Source organism: Felis catus, chromosome E2, assembly GCF_018350175.1.
Source record: "Felis catus isolate Fca126 chromosome E2, F.catus_Fca126_mat1.0, whole genome shotgun sequence".
Classification (NCBI taxonomy): domain Eukaryota; kingdom Metazoa; phylum Chordata; class Mammalia; order Carnivora; family Felidae; genus Felis; species Felis catus.
The window spans coordinates 12920054-12942496 of NC_058382.1; the positions used below are offsets into that span (position 1 = coordinate 12920054).

The window sequence follows — 22443 nt, forward strand, 5'->3', positions numbered from 1 at the left end:
AGAGCTCTGGTGCCCTTGGTGGCCAGGACCAGATAGGCTGAACAGTCATGCCCAGAGGCAGGCACGCACACACCCGTCTGACCGCTCAGAATCACCCCCCTCCCCCCCAGTCCGGGAGAACACCTTCCTGATTTCTGTGACACCTTTTGGGCTGTGCATCTTTGGGCAGTCAGCGTTCCCTCTCTGAGCCCCAGGCTGTTGGCGGGGATCCGTGAGGAGGATGCCGGAGTGAGTGTGCCGCGTCCTGTAGGCACGCAGGAACCCAATCGAAGGGAGAGTTCTGACCGGACAGCCTTCCCAGGGAGGGGCGTGACAGCCACCTAGGCTCACCGTCGCTCGCTCGTTAGCAGTATTGCCAACACCTACCTGACCGAAGGAAGCGTCTCGCAGGAGGGGGACCATTAAGCTGTAGTTAACATCCCCAGGGAGGCTGCAATAGCAGACGACTGTAGTTAACACCCTACTGAGAGAGAACACCCTCAGGGTGTTTAATGCCCCCTGGAAAAGAGAGAGAGGACACCCTCGCCAGCCTGCAACAGCCAGTGGACTGAATCTATTACCCGTGAAGGCGAGGACACCTCTGGGGTCTGTAACATCCATTAGACTCTTTTGAACCCCCAAGGAGTGAGAAGGCCCCTCTGTTGGGACTAACGCTTGCGAGGGGGTCTCTGGGTACAGGAAATACCCACTAAAGGCGACCGAGAGTGGAGCCAGGATGGGTTTCAGCGGATCACCGGCCTCAAGAATCCACCTCCTGACCCTCCCCCTGCACGGCTCTCCCTGAACCTCAGGAGTTCAAGAGCAGGGTGGACTGAACAGGGTCCGTGCATAATTACAATGATAATGGTGATTGCTTGGGGCTGGGCACGGGACCAAACTCTGCACAGAGATGAACTCGTTGACTTCGGTCAGTAACAACCCTGTGAGGTGGCTGCGGTCACTAGCATTCTCTCCATTTTACTGATGAGGAAACCGAGGCACAGAAGTCACTTGCTCCCTGTTGTACAGCTAGTTAGTGTTGGAAGTGGGACCCGAGCCAGTGGAGCCTGGCCGGAGGTGGGGGGAGTTGGGGGAGGGGGAGCCTGTTTCCTAACCACCAAGCTGGCTACATCACCTGCTGTATACACCCCCACTCCACCTGCACCTATTAGACTCCGGTCCCGGCTTTGAAGGACACAGCCCCGCCCAGTCTGCCAGCACCTTCTCTGCGCAGGCTGACTTGCCCACCCGCAAACCCTGGCTCGAGGCTCCCTGAGGGCAGGGCCTGTGTCCGATTCCTCTCTGGGTCCCCAGTGAGGGCAGAGCCTGTTGTTCAGGGACCTGGGGAGACCCAGGGAGGGAGGGAAGGGAGGAGGAGAAAGGCGATAAAGAGGGGTGTGGAAAGGAGGGCGGGGGAGGGGGACTGAAACCGGGCCAGGCCTCACCCGAGGTGTTGGGGAGCGGGAAGGAATCCAGAGCCCAGGGGAGGCAAGTCTGCTGGGGGGGAGGGGAGCAGACAGCATCCCCGCCCCTCCCCCACCGCTGCCCACCCCCACCCCCTGGAAGGTGGTAGAGGAACGCCGGCAGGGGATGGGGGAGGACGGACAGACCACCACGCAGGAGGCCGGCGGGAGAGCAGAGGGAAGCGGCGGCCAGGGCGTGGTCATAGGGGGCCGGGGGTGGGGGGGGTGGGGTCAGACGGACGGACAGGAGCGGGGTGTCGAGGAGACAGAAGGACAGACGGGGCAGGAGGGGGGTGGTCCCTGAAGAAGGACTGGCAGGCTTGGGGCTCGGGGTTGGGCGGAGAGGACGGACAGACAGCAGGAGAGGGGGCCGCGGGAGGGGCGGGCCGACGGAGGGCGGCAGCGACCGGCGGCCAGATGGGTGCGGAGGGCCGGCCTGCAGGCGCGGCCCGCGAGGCCGGGGCCAGGCCGAGGGCGCGCGCGGTGGCGGCCGGCGCGGGGAGGCGGAGGCCGGGCGAGCGGCGGTGTTTGTGGAGCTGTCGGCTGCGGTGGAATTATGAAAAATAGCAGGCATCGGAGCCGGCCTTCAGCTTCGATTAGGGGAGATGGGACATGACAGGTGCGATCAATACGCAGCCGTTCTATAAAGTGTCAAGTAATGAATCAATTTCGACTAAATTTTCCATTTTTCAGAGGCCGTTCTCCGAGAGAAGAATATCCTCTTTTGTAAAGATATTATTATCGATTTCGGCGGCAATTTGACATCAGGGGTAGTTAATTCCACTCAGAATAAAATTGAAAACACTTGAGAGAGAAAAGAGAGAGGCGAAGAGTGAGACAGAGGGAGAGGGGGGAGGGCGGGAGGGGCGGGGGGGAGAGAGACGGATGGACAGAGAGACAGAGACAGAGACATAGGGAGAGGACAGACGGCGCGGGGGGCCCCCGGAGAGACGGGGGCAGAGAGATGTGCAGAGACACGGAGACAAACCGAGAGGCCGGAAAGCCCACAGTTACCAGGGGGCGACAGAGACTGAGAGAGACGTTCCGAGAGAGACTCAGAGAGAGGGGGGCCGGGAAAGCATGACAGAGAGACAGAGTGTCTCTGAGAGAAGCCCAGATGTTAGAGACTTGCCACAGAGGCGCGAAGACGTGGACAAAGACAAATTCAGAGAAAGGGGGAAATGGCAGGAGAGGCAGGGGAAACAGAGAGAGAAGAGACACAGAAAGTGAGAGCCAGGAAGGGGAAGTTAGGGAGCCGGGCGGGGGGGAGCTCCACTGAGGTTAGGGACAAGGGACCAGATGAGAAGGGGTGGGGCAGAGGTCCCAGGGCTGAGGACGCATGCCGAGATGGGTAGAGCCTGCTGCCCGGCCTGTGCTGTCCCCCCAAGTCGCTCTGAATGGTGTGTGCGTCTCAGTCCCAAACTGCTGGTTGAGGCAGAGTGTGAGTGTGTGTTGTGCGTCCGTGAGCTTCCCTGAGGTGTGATCCAGGCTCCTGGAGTCGGCCTGGGGGTGTGTTTCGGGTCGGGGTGTGTGTGTGCCCTTGCTGTGACCGGATCTGATGATTTGTGTGTTTCCCGGGACCCGTCTGTGTGTGTCCCTATCTCTGTGCCTGCACACACTGTGAGTCCCTGGCCTTGCAGCCCCATGGGTCTCAGCGGCAGGCGGTGGTGACAACATTTCTGGCTAGTGCCTGCCAGTCCCTCAGCTGAAGTCTCCATCCCCCCCCCCCAACCCCTCCCCCAGCAGCTCACAGGCTGCCTGAAGAGAGGAGAGAAGGGGCTGGAAAATAGGACCCCTGGGTTCTGAGAGAGAAGATGGCTGGGGACCCGACTTCTGAGTCTGAGGGAGGAGGGGCTGGGGGCCCAGACTTTTGGGTCTGAGGAGGAGGGGCCGGTTGGCATGGACACTGCCGAACAGGACAGTCCCCACAGAGGTAGTGGGACTGGCCGGGAAGGTCCTCAGCCCTCCTGTCAGCCTCCCCACCAGAAAAGCCTGTGCCTGCTGCCCCCTAGTGGACGTGGAGATGGGGCCGGCCAGGGACAGGGAGCCGACAAGGTCAAGGGAAGCAGAGGGACAGATCCACAGGGGGGCAGAGACAGAGAGACAGGGACAGAGAGATATGGAGAGAGAGCTGAACACAGGGACAGAGACGAACAGGGGACAGAGGTGTAGGCAGACAGAGGAGCAAGGGTCGGGCAGGCAGAGGATTGAGATCTCGGATGAAAGGGAGACAGAGACGACGGGGAGACGGGCAGAATCAGGGGTGGGGACAGAGGAGGTACAGACTAATGTTGGACAGAGAAAAAAGCTGGGCTGGTGTGGAGACTTGGGTGCAGATAGGAGAGACAGACAGGAGCCATTTGGATAGGACAGTGTGACGGGGGATGGCAGATAGCTCTAGAGAATGGAGACATAAGGAAGAGGAAACCCAAGGAACAGGCAGAGAGAAGACAGGTAGATAGACAGATAAGGAGGTCCAGACCCAGATAGAGACAGGCAGACACTCATAGAGAGACAGTCAGAGAGAGTGAGGCAGGTGGACAGAGAGGTACAGAGAAGCCAGGCCCCCCAAAGCCAACTGGTCACCCTGAGATGGAACAGAAAGTGGGATGTGGGGGGGGGGTGAGGCTGAACCCGGGATTGGGGGAGACTGTGGCCCAGTGGGGGTTCCAGGCTGAGGGGCTTCCCAAGGCACAGCTTAGGAGTGAAGCTGGGGAAGGGGCTCCCCTGGCCAGGGTCTTTGCCCGCCACCCCCTCCTAATCCCCCCCCCCACCCGGCGGGCTGCCCGGCGGAGGCGACAGATTGAGCGATGAGACGCATTACGCACTTAATCCGCCTGATTGAATGTTTTGCTTTCGCCCAAATTGAAACATTAAACAACACGGGACGAGAAGAGGCGGCCGCAAATCACTCATGAAAGATTCATCTTCTCCCCGGCAGCCGCCACCACCCGCCTCCACCGCCGCCCGCCCCAGCTGGGAAGCCTTGAGGGTGGGGGTGGGGGTGGGGGTGGGGGCTGGGGCAGCGCCCCTGCCCACTCGGTGGGGCCCCAGCCCACATGGTCCAGCGAAGTTCTTCCCCCTGTCCAGCCTCCATCCCACAGGTGGTCTGAGAGGGGACTTCAGATCCCTCAACCAGCCCGAGCAGCATGACCTTGGCTCTGTCCCTGTCACTCTCCGGGGGGGGGGCGGGGAGGAGGAGCCCTTTTTGCCCCCTCTGGGGTCCGCCTCTCCAGTTCCCTTCTTGGGCCAGCTCAGGACCCTGGGGCATGGAGGGGCTGCTCAGTGTTGTTTTGGGGCAGGAGGGGTGAGGTCTGAGAGCCTCCTCTCTGTGTGGGTTCTAGATCCAGGAATGGGGTGGCATCTGGGCTGGGTGAGTCCAAGGGGGTGGCTGTTATGTCAGGATGGATAGAAATAGGGGGGCAGGGAGTGTGTGGCTGTAACTCCATGGGCCTGCGGATGTCTGTCTGCCTGTCTGTGTCTGAGTGTAACTTTCTCTACGTGCAAGTGTCTGTGATTTTAAGGGTGGGACTATGTGTGACTTTATCTGCGGGTGCCTGTGTGTGCCTGTGTCTATCTGTCTGTCTGCTTGGATTTGTGTCTATGTGTTGTTTGCTCTGGGTCTGACTTGGGGTCTGCATTTAACTGTTTCGTATCCAGGTCTGTTCTGTGCATCCCCGTATCTCTCTCTCTCTCTCAGTCTCTGCGTATTTCCTTCCCTGTCTCTGGTTGCGAGGGCACCTGCTGGGGGCAGAGACCAGTCACCAGAAGGAGCAGGGCTGGGGTGAGGAGAAGCAGGGGAGAGAAGAGGCAAAAAAAAAAAAAAAAAAAAAAAAAAGACAGAGAGAAAGACAGGACAGTGGTGCCGCTTGAGAGCAGGGGAGCAGGGAGCAAGCGCGGGGAGCTGGGGGGGGGGGCGTAGTGGGCGCCACGGCCGGAGCGGGTGATCAATATTCGATTTAGGTTTTAATTCCGGGGCTTTCGGAGCCTGTCAGCCCTGATGTATGAGCTCACACCGGGGCCGCCCAGCCAGCCGCCCCACGGATGCCCATGGCCTAGTGGCCTGTCCGGGCCCCAGCTCCCTGGCCCTGCCAGCTGCCGGCTATGGAAGAGGGGGAAGGGGAGACGGGCCGTCCCGGAGGCAGAGGGAGGGGCTGCCCGAGTTCACGGTGGGATTCGCACCTGGCCACCCGCTTACCTAGTCTACCTGCAGCTCTGCTCCTTCCTGCCCGTGTTGGAGGGAAACAGGAAGGAGACCCAGGCCCTGTCCCAAGGGACCCACGGAGCTCCTCAAGCGCGGTCTCAGGGACTCCCTGCTGGAGTCCCACAGCCTGGCACCGGTCACACGCATCCAGATACACACACAAGCCCTGGGTTCGTGCATGCCTGTGCATGCCCGGACATGAACATTCACGCGTCCACACACACGCCTCTGGGCTCCAACACACATGTGCACGCACACACATCCACACGCTCTGATACACACATCCACACGTGTATCCTCTGACATAGGCGTGTCCACATACAGATTCTGACACACACACGTAACCCCAAGGCACATACAGACACATGATAAAGGTGACACATTCGTGGGAAGTAGGAGCAACATGGGCGACCGTGTTCTGGGGAAAGAGCAAGAGACGGGAACAAAAAGACATAAACACTCAGGGACAGAGACCGACATAGTGACAGAGGTGGGGGAGTCCCAGGCAGGTAAAGAGAGCAACAGAGAAAAACTCAGAGAGCAGAGCCAGAGATGCACAGGATGAAGCCAGGGGAGGCTGCCAGGACAGGTGGGGACGGCCAGTGGACCGAGAGGAGTGTGGGAGGGGGATGGGGGGCTCTCCCTTCTTCTCCAGATGCGCCCCCCCCAACCCTGTCTCTCTCTCAGGAAGATGGATCCACCGCCCTCCCTGATGACAATGCTGTCTGCGCAAACTTTAATTAACACTTTGAGTTAATTAGTTCGAGATCATTTAGGAGTAAAATGTTTTTATTAGGGAGGCTGCGAGCCTGTTGATGGATGGGGCGCGATTCGCTCTTCCGCCCGCGGGGACAGCCGGTAAACAGAAATCAATCAGGGGCCTCCCAACCCAGCCCCCCACCCACCCCACCCACCCACCCCAGTGCCAAGCTCCCAGCCTAGGGCCCAGGAGTCCGGGCTCCCAGCCCCCGCTGCCTCGCGGGACCCAGGAGTCCTGGTCCCCAACCTTCTCCTCTCTCAGGACCCAGAAGTTCGAATCTCGAGCCCACCTCTCCCTCGGAGCCCTGCTTCTGCGCCCCCCACCCCAGCTCCATCCTCCTGAAGACCTTGACTGCTGAAGCCTCGGCTCCCACACCCTCCCCGGCTCTCGGGCAGAGATCAAGGGGCTGATTCACTGCTGGGGGTGGGGTGGGGTGGGGTGGGGGTTCCCGGGGCTGTGGTGGGACCCTTCCCTCGGCTCCCTCCCCGGGTCCCTGACTCCGCGTCTCCGCAACTTTCTCGGGGCCGCCTGGTCCAGCCCCCTGCCCGGCCGTCCCGGGGTCAGGCTCCCGCAGCCCCGCCCGCCCCGCTGACGGCTTCATCAGGTGTCTGGGCGGCGGGCGGGGGGGAGGCCGGGCGGGCGAGGGGAGGCCGGAGGGCGGAGGGGCGGAGGGGGCGGGGGCTCCGGGGCCGATAAATCTTCATCAGGCGGCGGCGGGGGGGCCATTAGGCGCTAATGGGAAGATGGAGGGGCCTGTCGGCCGCGCGGGCCGGGCCTCATTTGTCCTGCTTCCCGCTCCATTGGCCGCCGCCCCCGCCCCGCCCCTCCCCCGCCGCCCCTCCCCCGCCGCCGCCGCGCGCCCCATTTCCGTCCAAACCTTTGCAGGGGGTGGGGGGGGATCCTGGGGGTGGGGGGCCCCTGAAGCAAGAGGGAGTTGGAATGGGGGTGGGGGCCCCTGAAGCAAGAGGGAGTTGGAATGTAGGGACTGAGTTAGAAATGGAGGAGGGGGGCCGGGACGCGGAGGGGAAGGGGGATCGGTAGCTGAGGCAGAGTTTAGAACGCGGGCGACCGAGATAGAAAGCAGGCGGAGGGGGGAGAAGAAGGCTGTGGGGTGGGTTAGCACGAGGAGAAAGTAAATACAACTCCCTGGAGGAGGGAGGAACTGTGGAGGGGGGACCTGGAACGCGGGAAGGGTGGGGACGGGAACAAGGTGGGGGCGGGGGGTGGGGCGGGCAGGATTGGAATCAGGGGAGAGGGTCGGCTCTCCGGCCCCGGCCTCCAGGGCGGGGGGCGCAGCAAGGCGCGCGGGCGGCGTCCCTCGAGGCAGAGGCGCGGCCCCCGCCCGCCGCCGCCACCGCCCGCTCCCGGACTCGCGCCCCCCGCGCGTCCACTCTGATTTCTCGGCCCATTTTTCTTCCTCTCCTGTCACTCCGGCGCTCGCCCTCCCGCCGCCGGCTGCCCCGCCGCGCTCTGCTTCCCGCGGGAACCCCCCGCCGCAGCCAGCCCCGGGGGCCCGCAGCCGGGCTCTGCGCCGCAGCGCCCCCCCCCCCCCGCTCCCACCCCGCCGGAGCCTCTTAGCCCACGTATTCCAAGCGTGTCACCCCCAAATCGGTCACCCCCAAAATGGACTGTCCCCTTGAACACCCACAGGAGGGACCCGGCCTTGGCGTCAGCACTGGGGCTGGAGACCTCAGAGACAGTGGCCAAGTCTTTAGCATTTCTGGGCCCCAGTCTCAGATTCCCCTAGATACCCACAGACCTGGTATGTGAACCCCACCCTCCTTCAGAAATCCCCATGCAGGCTGAAGACCCCTCCGGGCAGACCTCTACTTTGAGCTGAGTCACCCCAGGCCTCATGAATAGTAACCCAGACTCAGAAACAAGGACTGTACTAACCTAGCCCCAAACACCCCAAAATGAGGATTCTGGGCCCCAGTCCCATTCACCCCGGACCTCCAGCCCAAGAAAATGATAGGATAAAGGAGATGGGCCTTAGCTCAGTCACCCCAAAATGAGCACCAGTAACTCCACAAGTCACCCCCAAAATACTCTCCCAGACTCAGTACCCCAAAGTTAGGCATCAGAAGCCCCAAAGTTGGCACACCTAAACTAGACTTTCCTTACTGAACCCTAAGCAAACGTGAGGACCCAAGATAAATCATGATCTGGACACATGGGCCTTCAGCTGCTGCTACAACGTTCAGCATGTGACCCTCCCCCATTCTCAACACAAACTAGGAAATGAGACGGACACTCAGTCACCCCTAAACCGAGCAACCCCCATCTCGATCCCCGACTCAATCAATCCCAACTTGGGATCTGGGCTGCCAGCTTAAGACTGCCCCACACCAGGCATCTGGCTCCCCAGATTCATTTCCATTACCCCAGGATGAGGACCCCCCCCCCCCAGTAAATCACCTGGATGTTAGGCATTCAGGTCTCTACCATCACCCCACATGTTGCATTGGACCCAGTCATTGGTGACCCTGAGCTAGACATTCGAACAACCAGCCATTTGAACAACTATCCAGAGTTCCAGATGCTTCCCAACTTGGTATCAGCTGCCCTTAAAATACACACCTAAGTTTCTTCCCTTCAGGGCTCACCCCCATTTATAAGGGTTAGGAACGTTTCAGTAAGTTAAGCCACCAACTAGTCGGCTAGCCCCCCAACCTCAGACACCCCAATGATAGGCTCTGTGACACTGAAGCTTAGGGATCCCCAAATTACACCTTTGGACCCCAAACTTCAGTTACCCCTTTACTAACCATTAGAACCTCATAGACTCTCATCCTTTCAAAGTAGGCAAATCAAGTCAAGAATCCCCAAATCAGTTATCTGGAGCTGACCCTCAAGGTCCATCATCCTAAACCAAACTCTAGGAACACCACAATCAGAGCGACTCAAACTCAGAATTTAGGGTGCCTGTCTCAAGCACCCCTGTAGTGGGTTGATGGTAGCTCCCCCCCGCCCCCCAACAAAGATAGGTCCATGTTCTAACCCCAGAACCTGTTAATGTGACCTTACCGGGGAAAAGGGTCTTTGCAGATGTGATTAAGTGAAAGATCTTGAGATGAGATCATCCTGGATTACCTGGGTGGGTCCTAAATCCAATGATGAATGTCCCTATTAAGAGACAGAAGAGGCTCAGTTGGTTGAGCGTCCAACTTTGGCTTGGGTCATGATCTCATGGTTTGTGAGTTTGAGCCCCAAATTGGGCTCCCTGCTGCCATTACAGAGCCTGCTTTGGATCCTCTGTCCCCCTCTCTCTCTGCACCTCCCCTGCTCTCTCTCTCAAAAATAAACAAGAGGGGGACGGGGAACAGAAGAGGAAACATGGACGGAGAGAAGAGATGGCAGGCAAAGCCTGAGGCAGGAGGGCTTGCGGTCGTGAGCCCAGGAGGGCCAGCAGCCAAAGGAGCTGGATGAGGCAAAGAAGGATCCTCCCCTAGAGCCCTCAGAGGGAGTGTGACCCTGCTGACACCTTGACTTTGGACTTCTGGCCTCCAGAACTCCGAGAGAATACAATTCTGCTGTTCTAAACCACAGGAAACAAATATAGCCCCCACCCCAAAACAAAATTCTGTATCTCTAGACTCGGTGCCCCCCGCCAAACTAGGGATGTGGACCCCCATAGTCAAGTGCCCCCAAACTAGCCTTTATTCCCCAGACCAGGCTTCTGGGTCTCAGACCAATTACCCACCATTGTGGCATCGGGGATCCACAGTCACCCCCAAATTTGTCAACTAGATCCTATCATCACCATTAAATCAGTCAGGATCCCCCACAGACAGTAACCTCCAACCTCTTTATCAGCACAGCTTCGACAGGCCCCGAACACTGAGCTCCTCTCAAAGGGACAGCTGGGACCCTAGTGTCATCACCCCCAAAATAAAGTAAGTATTAGAACCCTTCTAGGTGGTTAACCCTAAACTCAGCAGCTGAGCCCCAAGGTTAGTTCACCCCTGAACCAGGTATCAAGATCCCCGCATCAAGCCACCCCTAATCAAGGCATCTAGGCTCCCCAAAGTCAGAGGCTCCATGTCAGTCACCCCTATGTAGGTACCTGGGTGATGAGCCTCAGACACCCCCAGACTAGGCAACAAAACCCCAAACTCCCTCACTCCGAAACCAGGTACAAGGAACCCCAGTGACAGTTACCTCAAACCCTGGCAACTAGGCCTTGAGGCTCAGCGAGCCCCAAATCATAGGTAAGTATTAGGAAATCTTCATTAGTAACCCCCAAACTAGGCACTTAGTTCCCCCTCTCAAATGCCCCTCCAAAACTAGGCTCCTGTCGGGGCGCCTGGGTGACTCAGTCGGTTAAGCATCTGACTTCGGCTCAGGTCATGATCTCACACTCCATGAGTTCAAGCCCCGCGTCGGGCTCTGTGCTGACAGCTCGGAGCCTGGAGTCTGCCGCGGATTCTGTGTCTCCCCCTCTCTCTGCCCCTCCCCTGCTTGCTCTCTGTCTCTCAAATATGAATAAACGTTAAGAAAAAAAATTTTAATTCAAAACTAGGTTTCTGATACACAAGAATGACAACTCCCCCCAGGGAGGCATCTGATGACACGGTCAACCACAGTTGGCCTAGGGAGTCACTGCCAAACTTGGCATCAGAGTCCCAGCTGTCACATACATCTTGGACTCCCAGTTGGTCATCCCAACCTCAACATCTGGACGACATATAGTAGGCACCCCCAAGCTAGACATCTGAATGGCTCGTGTCGGCTACCGCCACCCGTCACTCTCAGTTGGACCGCTGGGTCTCCAGAGGCGCTCACCCCAAACTTGACAGGCAGAACGCCACAGGCATTGAGACCCCACAGTCACGCCGAGGCAGGCCTCAGGAACCACCTGCTGTCCCCACCTGAGCCTGCGCTATCACAGATTCAGAGCCTGGCTTGCGACCCCCCAAATCAGGAACATGGGCTCACAGACACCCAGAACTTGGCAGGAGGGACTCTGGTCACCCCAATTTCGGTATCTGAAACCCAGCATCCCACCTCCCCAAAGGAGGGATCCGGGTCCCCGGTTTTTCTCACCTGCAACCATGAATCTTGACCGCCATAACCATTTGCCCCTGAACTACACTTTGACCCTTGGGACCCTGTTGCGTCTGATTAAGACCGTCAAGGCTCTGTCACGCCCCCTCAGTCAGAAAGCCCCACAGTTCATTGTGCCCCAGCCTCAGAGACCCCTCAGCCTGGCATTCGGGCCCCAACCTCAACTTTCCCCACATTGGCTACCTCTGTCCCAGTGTCCGTCGCCCCCACACTCACGTGTGGGGGTGCCCCCAGCCTTGAGAGCCATTGACTCTGTGTCACAGACACCCCCAAACCCAATCAAGCATCCCTCCAGTGGATCCCGGGTCCTGGAGTCCTGACCTCCAGACTCCCAGGTTCCAAGTGCCCAGACTCCCAGCTTCAGTAACTCCCCAACAGGGCTCCACGCCCTTGGCCACGTTCACTCACAAGTGAACTCACGTGGGTGCAGGAAAGCCCTGACTCCATCACCACAGGAACACTCAGGTATCAGCATCCCAGACTCGGCCGCATTTGGAAGGCCCCAGGGCCCTGCACCCCGAACTAGGAGACCGGAATGACAGTTCCTGCCACCCCAAACTGAGAAGGGCAGTCCTCAGTCTCTGCACCCCCAGTTGTACAACCACACGTCCAGCCTCTGCCCCAAGCCAGTCAGCTGCCTCCCATGGGGCCACGCGCCACACAGCTGGGCTCCTGGCCTAAGACCCCGCACCAGGCCCTCTGTCATGTGAAACGGGGCTCCCGCTCCCCAATCCTACCGCCCCCAGAGCACCAGGCCCTTGTTATGAAACGTGTCCGCAACGAGCATCATCTCAAATCGTGCCATCAGATCCCCACTTTATGCTCCCCCGGACTAGACCACTGAGCTCCTCATCTGTTACCCCAAAGTACGTACCAGCCTCTGAGACCCTCAACCAGGTACCCCTATTCTGTCATCCGTAAGAGACAAACAGACACCATCCCGGTTCCTTCGAACTACCCACCGGAACCCCCAGTCTCTGCTACCCCATCCCGTCACCCCCAGATAGATCAGGGGAACTCCAACCCGTCACCCCAAGCAAGGTGATGGGCCTCACAGTTTCTGAACCTAAACTGAACTGGTGTTCACACAAATGGGCCCCAAGGACACCAGTCTCTGTCACCTGGAACTGAGCGACTGAATCCCCCACTGACGTCGCCCCAAAACAGGGCCCCCGACATCTGGTCTCATGACCCCAACCAAGACAGTTGATCCCAGCCTCTGTCTCCCCCAACTGGACAACAGAATCCAAATCGCTCTCAACCCAAACTGGACAAAAGGCCCGCTCAGTCATTGTCACCCTGTACTAGAAAACAAGACCCATAGTTTCTGTCACCCTCTCAAGACGACTAGACCTATAGTTTCTGTCACCTCAAATGTGACAATGGGGGAAATAAAGTCTGTCGCTTCAACTGCCTTCACAAGTTAGCAATCTGAGCCCCAGTCCCCCACCCAGACTACACAGCCAAACCTCCAGCCTTAACTGGTTTGTTACCCCAAGATATCCTGGGACCCCAGCCTCTGTCCTATAAAAGTAGACAGCCAAACCTACAGTCTCCTTGCCCCAAATGCTCATTAGTACCTCTGGTTTGTTGCTCGACACTAGATAACCAAACCCCCATCTGGCATCCCAAATATCTCAGGGACCCTCATCTTTGTCCCACAAAACTGGGCAGCCAGACGTCCAGAGTCTGTCAACCCAAAGGATCCCTGGGACCCTGCTTTCTTTTATTTTTTATTAATTATTTTTAATGTTTATTTATTGTCTTGGGGGGGGACAGAGAGCAGGCAGGGGAGGGGCAAAAAGAGAGGGGGACACAGATGCCAAAGCAGGTTCCAGGCTCTGAGCTGTCAGCGCAGAGCCTGATGTGGGGCTCGAACTCATGGACTGGGAGATCATGACCCGAGCTGAAGTCAGACGCTTAACCCACTGAGCCACCCAGGTGCTCCCCGCTTTCTTCCCTACAACGACCAAGCTTTCAGTCTCTATCAAATACTCCTGGAACCCATTCTCTGACTCACAGCACCAGGCAGCTGACCCAAGACTCTGCTACCCCGAACAAGGCAAGGGTCCCTCTGTCATTCAATATCGAACACCTAGGTGCAAGAAGTGTCACCTCACACTAGAGATGGGGACCCCCATCCCCTTTAACCTTCATCTGGTCAGGCAGACTCATCTGCCTGAACGGGACCCTGAACGGAACAGACCCCTCATTCCACCCATGCCAAACTAGACCCGAGAACCCCAGACACTCCGTCCCAAAGTGGATTCTTAATCTCTGTCATCCCGAACTAGACAGCTGGCCTCCTAGGCTCTGTCACTCCAAGCCAAGTCCTGACTCCCAGAACCCTAGTCTCTGCCACCCCAATCTAGGCAAATGAACCCCCACTTTGTGTGTCCCAAACTAGGCATCCAGATCCCCAGGATCTGGCCTCCCCGTGAGACAAAGAAAGCCCAGGGTCCTCCAAAATCCCAGTCATGACAACCACGTCCCTAAGCTCTGCCTTCCAAGCCAAACAACAGACCCCAGTCAGTCCGTCACTCCAACGAGGTGATCAGACCTGCAGTGTCTGCTGTTTCAAACTAATCAAGTGGACCCCAATGTCTCTCACCCCAAACCAAAGCCCCGAACCCCAGTGTCATCACCCCAAACCAGATAACCGGTCCCTCGGCAGTCTCTATAACCCCAAACTGGATAATTGGACTCTGTGTCTGATACCCCAAATAAGATGACCAGACTGCAAGCCTCAGACACCCTGATGGAGCACACCTGATCCCCGATTTCTGTTGCTCCAAACTAGTCACTGAATGCTCAGTCTGGCATCCCAAACCTTAAAATGTCGGTGTCTTGGGCACCTGGGTGGCCCGGTCGGTTAAGCATCCCACTTCGGTTCAGGTCATGATCTCACGGTTTGTGAGTTCGAGCCCCGCATCGGCTCTGTGCTGACAGCTCACAGCCTGGAGCCTGCTTCGGATTCTGTATCTCCCTCTCTCTCTGCCCCTCCCCTGCTCGCAGTCTGTCTGTCTCTCTCTAAAATATATAAACGTTAAAAAAAATTAAAATAAATAAACATTAAACAAAATTTTTAATGTTGGTGTCTCAGCCTAGCAACTACATACTGTCTCCCCAAACTAGATCTTAGCATCCCAGCTCCATCACCCCAATCCTGACAAAAACCCCCATCTCAGACAACTCCAGTCCTGGTCACTCCCAACCAGACAAAAGAGTCCCTAATCTGTCACTTAACATTTGAGAACTAGACGCACTGTGTTCTTTTTTTTTTTTTTAATTTTTTTTCAATGTTTATTTATTTTTGGGACAGAGAGAGACAGAGCATGAACAGGGGAGGGGCAGAGAGAGAGGGAGACACAGAATCGGAAACAGGCTCCAGGCTCTGAGCCATCAGCCCAGAGCCTGACGCGGGGCTCGAACTCACGGACCGCGAGATCGTGACCTGGCTGAAGTCGGACGCTTAACCGACTGCGCCACCCAGGCACCCCTACGCACTGTGTTCTTAACCCCAAACTAGACAAGCAGACATTCCCCAAACTAAAAAATGTGACTCCCCAGTCACTGTCACTGCACATGGCCACGAGACCCCCCCCAAACTCTGTTGTCCCAAGTTACACAGCAGGACCCCCGGGCTCTTCCTGCTCTAAACTAGACAGCGTGGCCTGTCTCTGCTGCTTCAAGGGGACAACAGACCCCAGTCAGTTCACCTCCAGCCAAGGGGACACCCTACCTTGTCATCCCAAGCAAGGGTCCTGGACTCTCAGGGTCATCCCCCCAAATTAGCCACCTAGATACCCACACCCCTTTTCTATCATCCAAAGCTACATAAATGATCACCTCAAAGCTGATAAAAGATCCCAAATTTCTTTTTTTTTTTCAATTTGAGAGAGAGAGAGAGAGAGAGAGAGAGAGAGAGAGAGAGAGAGAGAGAACTAGTGGGGGAGGAGCAGAGGGAGAGGGAGAGAGAGAGGGAGAGAATCTTAAGCAGGCTCCACACTCAGCTCAGCCCCCCACTCAGGGCTTGACCCCAAGACCCTGGGGTCATGACCTTAGCTGAAATCAAGAGTCGGATGCTTAACCGACTGGGCCACCCAGGTGCCCCGTCCCCAGTTTTCTATTACCCCAAACTAGAAACTGTCTCCGCAGCTGAGACAACGGGGTGTCCCATCTGAAACCTAAAATGAGGCTTAGGCACTCCCTGGCCCCATCACTCAGCACGAGACTAGATCCCTTGTTCCTGTCATGCCAAACCCGGACCCACGGGCTCTTTAATCATGAAGTCGACAGCCACATTCCCAATTTGTCACTCCCGGACAGCCAGCTGGACTCCCAGGATCCGTCACCAAAATAGACGACCGGTCCTTTGTCCCCTTGGTGAGACACCGAGCCCTCCTGGTTTTTGTTGCCCCAATCCAAACCTCTCAACGCAAGGTCATTCAGGAGGCATGTCTGGGGAACAGGCTTGACCATCCGGATGGAAACTTCTGGTCTGAGGCATCTCAATAACCCAACATCAGAATTAGGGACCTGTAATCAGTCATTCCCCGCCCCCACCCCCCCACCCGGTCCTCGACCTCTGGGCTGGTCTAACCTCTGGGCTCTCAACCTCCCAACCCCAACCATAACCCCCCAACCCCAGGCTGCTGACTTGCCACAGTGATTTCTGTCTCGGCCCTTGGGCCCCTGACCTCGTCATGTGCAAACAAGGCAGCCTGACCACATTCCCTCCAGGCTCAGCAGCGTAAACTGGACGAGGTGGCCACCGACCCCGTGGGCTTGAAGACTGTCTCCCCCAGGAGCACAGGCATCTCGATCAGCAAACAAAACACCATCTACTACCCCAGACCTGGGATTGGGAGCCTGGCCTTGGAGTAGACCCGGGGGGTGTTGGGGGGGCGGGTGCTGCCTCCGCTTCTGGCTCCCAGGTTTCATCTCCCAGAAGCCCATCTCTGGCTCCCTCCCTGGAGAAAGTCTACAGGAAGCACTTTTCCGCCCTCTGGTGGCAGCCACTGGAAGCACGCCCCCCGTGACTGACTGGGACCAATGTGGACCCAGACACCCAGGCCCCCTGGTCTCCTTGTCTTGCTGGAAACTGAAGCCTGGGGGTCATCCTTGCCTGCCCCCTCCCACTCAGCTCCCACGCAGGCCCGTCACGGAGCTCCTTGTCCTGAATCTGTCTTCCCTGTCCCTCCTCTCCCCTCCACGTCCCTGGCTCATCCTCCCCGGCCCCATTCCCTCTAGCCCATCCCCCACATGAACCCCAAAGGGATATTTCTAAAACTCACACCTGACCCTGTCCCCCCAGTGTTCAAAACCCTTCTAGAGCCCACATTACCTTAAGCTGAAATCCAAAGACCTTCTCTATGGCTTGCAGATCCTGCATGATCTGGCTCCAACAACCTCCCCACCGTCATCTCCTACAGCTATTCTCCTCACTCCCTTCACCCAGCCACAAGTGCTGCCTTGTCACTGAGCAGGTCCCACCCCAGGGCCTTTGCACTTGCTGTCCTCTCTGGCCAGAATACTGTTCCTCCAGACCTCCAAGGAGCCATCTCCTCCTGGTGCCCAGCAGGGCCCTGCCTCCCCAGGCTAAGTGAGCCTTCTCCTTTCACAAGGACTCTCTAGCCTCGCCCAGTCCGGTTTTATTGGTTTCACAAGCTGATCACTTGCTGAGTTTCCTGTCTGCTGGGCTTTTGGTTTGTGTATGGAGCGCCTCTCCCACTGAACATGAGCCCCGGAGGGCAGGGCCTCATCTGTTTATGGTGCTGCTGTTTCCCCAGCATGTCAGCCAGCGTGTCCAGTAACCCCAGGATACGAGCCCCAATGTAACTTTATATTTTCTACACAATCACCTTTTTCTTAAAGTAGGTTTCATGCCCAGCACGGAGCCCAATGTGGGGCTTGAATTCATGACCCCGAGATCAAGACCTGAGCTGAGATCACGAGTCAGATGCTCGACTGACTGAGCCACCCAGACGCCCCATCTACTTAATCACATTTTAAAAAGCAAGGAAAAAAGTGAAAATAATACATTTACCTCGTCTCTGCAACATATTGTCCTTCCAACATATAGCCAGGATAGAAAATAATTAAGACATTTTATACCCTTTCCTGCTAAGTCTTTGGAACCTGATGTGGATTTTATACTCACAGCACATCTCAATTCAGACCAGCCACATTTCTTTCAAGTGCTCACTAGTCACATGTGGCTGGTGCCTCGTGTGACGGAATGATTCCAGAACAACGCGGGGTACGCAGTGGGCACTCGATAAAACACCTGCTGACGGAATGGTGAGTGGGTGGAGTTTGGGTGGCGACACTCCAGGTTGGAGAGGCCAGGGGGCCGCGCTGTAAGGTCTGGGGCCGTGGCTCTGCTCAGGCCACCCCACCCACAGCTCTTCCCGGGGCTGACTCCATGTCCCCTCGAGGCTCATTGAAAGGTCACCTCCTCGGAGAGCCCTCCCAGACCAGCCCTGTGTGGTAGCCCCGCTTTGCTGTCACATCTGCCTGGTGTTTCCCCTGTCGGGCGCGGTCCTCTTGTGTCAGTGCTCCCAGGTGGCGGAAGGTATTCATGTTACGACGAAACGCAGGCTGCGTCACTCGCAACCTCAGTCAGGGTAAAACCACAGCCTTCACCGAAGCCGGCCAGTTTCCCGCTGCCCCCACCACGTGGGCCTCCTGGCTGCACCCCCAGGACCCCCAGGCTCGCTGCTGCCTCCGGACCTTTGACCCGCTTCTCCCTCTGCCCAGAGCATTTTCTTAAGGATCTGCAGCTGCCCCTTCACTCAGCGTCACCTGGGGGAGGCCTTCCTCAACCTGTGACTCGTCTCCAGAACTTTCTTTATGCAGAAAAGTGTTAACACGGTAGGCTGTCCTTGCAGAGGGCTGCTTGCATAGCTGGCCCTGGGCTGGTGTCTGGGAACTGGGATTCCAGAAGGCTTCCCCCCCGGTCCTCGATAAGAGTGACTCACTGTGTCTACACTGTGCCAAGGGTACTGTTTATGCCGAACGCCTGCTTTCCTTCTGGGAGCCTGGGCTTCCGGTACACGCTAGACGGAGGGTGCTCGTGTGGCCGCCCCCCAGCAGAAAGCCCGGGCAGAGTCTCTAATGAGCCTCCCTGGCAGACATCCACACCCGCTGTCACAACTCGCCGCTGGAGGAACCGAGCACAGTGTGTAGGAGTCCCCTGAGAGAGGGCTCTGGGAAGCTGGGGCCGGGATTTCTCTGGATTCTGCCCCAAGTGCCTTTTCTCTTCGCTTTGTCACCTTCCACGATAAAGAATTACAGCTGTAGCTCCAACTATATACCGAGTCCTCCTAGCAAATCACTGAACGGGGCGGGGCGGGGGGGGCGTGGTCTGGGGGTACCCCTGGCTGGCTCACTCTCCGCCCCTCCCCAGCACTCACCACCATTTGCGGTCCTATCATAGTTTAGTGGTTTATCTTGCTTGATGAATCCCCCACCGCCCCAGCCAGGGGCCCCCTCCTTCTTGGTCTCTGCAGTCTCCCCAACACCCCCCGCACGGGCCCACAGAAGAGCCCGGGGAGTATCGGCCGAAGGACGACTGTAACAGCTTTATTTCCGAAGCTGGAATCCCTTCCTGGGCCTGTAAGGGGACTCCGGCCAGGAGTGTAGGGCCGTGCGGGGCAGGGGTGACCGGGGACGAGGCAGCTGCCTCGGGGGGCCGGCGGGTCCTCAGACACCTCACACTGGTTCCATCTGCAGCTCCTCCCCATCCCCGGCCTCGGTCTGGTGGAAGGCGGCATGGGAGCCGATGACCACGAGGGTGGCTCCTGCAGGAAAATGGGCAGATCAGGGCCTCACTCCTCACCTGCCCCCCACCGCCCACCCCGGCTCCCCGGACCCTGTACTCACCCAGGACCCAGAAGACGGCAGAGCCTGCACCAGCCAGCCAGAAGAAGGGAAAGGAGACGGCCCCGGCCAGAGCGTACTGATGGGCTGGGCTCACCTCTCGGCCTGGGGGACAGACGGCATTGGACACTCGTGCCCTCTCCCCGGTGACTCCGGGTGCCCCCCACGCCAGTCTGGTGTCACAAGCTCCGGGAGCCTCAGGATCATCCAAACTCCTCAGGTCAAGGGCCCCTCCAGCCCTGGCCTCACCCATTTCTCTGATGTTCCCACAGTCTGCCAGAACAGAGAACACCTCCCTCCCTGCCCTCTCCCTGCTGTTCACTGCCCTTCAGCCCCACTCCTGCTAGGGAGCCCCCAGGCTCCCCCTTCCCCAGACTATCGCTCTCCTTTTTTTTTTTTTTTAATGTTTATTTATTTTTGAGAGAGAAAAGAAACAGAGTGCAAGTGGGGGAGGGCAGAGAAAGAGGGAGACACAGAATCCAAAGCAGGCTCCAGGCTCTGAGCTGTCAGCACAGAGCCTGACGTGGGGCTCGAACCCACGAACCTGAGTTCATGACCTGAGCCGAAGTCAGACACTTAACCGACTGAGCCACCCAGGCGCCCCAAAAGTTTATTTATTCGTTTTGAGAGACAGAGTGCAGGAGGAGCAGAGAGAGGGAGAGAATCCCAAGCAGGCCCCACACTGCCAGCATGGAGCCCGATGTGGGGCCTGAACTCACGAACCACAAGATCATGACCTACGCCCAAATCAAGAGTCAGACACCCAAATGACTGACTGAGCCACCCAGGCGTCCCTGTGGGCGTGTTTCTTGTGTCTGTACAAAGTTCCCCAAGAATCTGGTTTATGGCTGATGGAAACTGAATGATTTCACATAGTATTATAGATTTCTGGCTTCTCGCGGCACAGCGGAAGATCAGGTCTCCGTGCCTCCGTGGCAGCGGGGTCATGGCTGTGCTCCAGGCACTCCCTCCATGCCCTGTGTGTCCCTGACATGCCCCTCAGCCAGCTCACCCCTGTCATGGACGAAACGTGCAACCCCCTGAGGGACTTTCTCTTAGGTCTTCCCGTTTGAACCCAGCTCTCCCTTTTCACCACTCGGAACCGTGAGCTTCCCCCGAGTGGAGACTCAGGCCCCTCTTTCTTCCCAGTGGTGCCTAGGGCCAGTCTGGGACCACATGAGCCACAAACCTCAGCTTCCCTCTCTGACCAGTCCCAAGATCTTTCTGGCCCCACCCCAGGAAGCAGGAAAGGGCAGGGACACAGATCTAGGCTGGTGTAAGGTCGCCACCTGGTGTCCAATGTGGGTACTTGCAGCTGATGCTTTCTGCAGGGAGGTGGAGGATGGAGGAGGAAAAGTAGGTTTGAGGGACAGGGTGAAGAGTAGGTTCTGGGGTATCTCCAGGCTGAGGAGTACCAACGCGGCGGGGTGGGGCGGGGGGCGGCTGTCTGAGACTGGGTGTGAGTATCTGGTGTGTCTGAGATGGATCGAGTTTGAGGGATCTGGTGTAGATCTAGGCTTGGGCAGACTAGGGTTAGGGGTCTAAGGCTTATGGTCCAAGAACAGGATTTGAAGGATCAGGGAACCGCCTGGGCAGGGGATTTCTCACCAAAAAGCACAAACTTGGACTGCAACGTGCGCAGATAGAGGATGTAACAGGCGCCAAAGAAGACCGCCAGAGCCACCAGCAGCATGGGGGACGTCACCCTGGAGGAGGGTAGGGAAGCATGGGTCAGGCAGCTGGGAATGAGCCAACCAAGGGGACCTTGACCACCTACACCGGTGGATGGCAGGCTTCGCCCTTGAGACCAGGTCACATCTGGTCACACTGTGTCCCTGCCAGGCTGACGGGGGCCGTAGGGGCCTGGCCAGTGAGAAGAGGGACTGGACGCGGAGGGCGGGGCCGACGGGGGCTGGGGTGGGGGTGCGGGGTGGGCAGTGCTGGGGGGGGGGGGGGCGAGGCCCGGCCGGTGGGGTTAAGTGCGGGGCGGGAGAGGCACTCACACACAGTACAGGATCAGGCCCAGGAACACGAACACATAGTTGCTCTGGTAGTATTCCACGTTGCGTACGAGGCGCTGGCACAGCTCGCCCAGGTTGCGGGGCCGCGAGAAGCGCCGCTGGTCCACGAAGGAGCCCCAGGGCCGGATGGTCGCGCGGCGCCTCTCCAGCCACTCACGGCCCGCGCCCGATGGGATCAGTTTCGGCAGCAGGGTCCTAGTGGACGGGGCCGGGTCAGCGGTAGACCGGGATGGAGCCTGGACCCCCAATCCCCTACCCCTGAGCAATAAGGGGGCCGAGTGGGGGTGGGGGGGGGAGGGCTGGACTCTGGGGTGCTACGGGGTAAAGGTCCAAGACTTCTGGATCTTGGGAGGAGGGGCCGAGGGCCCAGACTCCAGAGTCCTCGAAGAGGACACCAGGGGCCCAGACTCTAGTGTCTGGGGCCCGGATTTCTGGGACCCGAGGGAGGAGGGGGCGGGGGGCCAGGGCTCCCGGGTTTCGGTCAGGGGCGGGCTAGAGCCAGCTTGCTCACGAGGCGCTCAGCCCTTCCGGCTCGGCATCCTTCTGCGGGTCCTTCTCGGCCGCCATGTCTGTGTCGTGAGGGGTAGGGCCGCTGTAACGAGCCCGGGGCTCTGCAGACCCCGGCGGCCCCGCGCGAGCTCTGCCCCACCCAGCGGAGCAGACGTGGCGCCGTTCCGGAGCCGCCGGGGCGGTGGTTCTGCCGCCGAGTATTGTGGGAGTTGTAGTCCTGATGACGCCCGGGAGGGTCTGGCTCGCGAAAACACCTTGGGAGGTGCAGTCGCGTAAAGCGGCGGAGCGCCTCTGGGCATCGTGGGAGTTGTAGTTTTAGAAGCGGGGCGTTCGGCTTGGGGAAGGTGGGTCTTCAGGAGTCGGGGCGTTCCGGGAGATCGAAAGGCAGAAGCGGAAGCAGTCGTCGTGTATTCACTCCCCTGCAGGGTACAATGGGGATCGTGGAGAACTGTCGTCCTGACTCTAGAGTGCATACAAAACACCCAGAGGGCTTGATAAGACACTCACGTGTTCTGACTCCGCAGATCCAGGGTGGGGCCCGTTAATCTGCATCTC

The 22443-nt window shown here is 58.3% G+C and overlaps 1 protein-coding gene and 1 long non-coding RNA gene across 2 annotated transcripts; both read right to left on the bottom strand.

Moving 5' to 3' along the window:
* Positions 1-2: 2 nt before the first annotated feature.
* LOC123382175 lies at positions 3-6511 on the bottom strand. The gene is made up of 3 exons (XR_006590150.1): positions 5641-6511; positions 367-498; positions 3-244 (listed from the first exon to the last, which is right to left on the bottom strand). It is a non-coding gene; the product is annotated as an uncharacterized LOC123382175 (long non-coding RNA).
* Positions 6512-19044: 12533 nt separating this feature from the next.
* RABAC1 (Rab acceptor 1) lies at positions 19045-22114 on the bottom strand. The gene is made up of 5 exons (XM_003997754.6): positions 21890-22114; positions 21361-21573; positions 20966-21063; positions 19361-19462; positions 19045-19278 (listed from the first exon to the last, which is right to left on the bottom strand). Exons 1-5 carry the CDS (start codon positions 21943-21945, stop codon positions 19190-19192), a joined length of 558 nt encoding a protein of 185 aa, XP_003997803.1. The 5' UTR covers positions 21946-22114; the 3' UTR covers positions 19045-19189.
* Between the last annotated feature and the right edge of the window lie 329 nt (positions 22115-22443).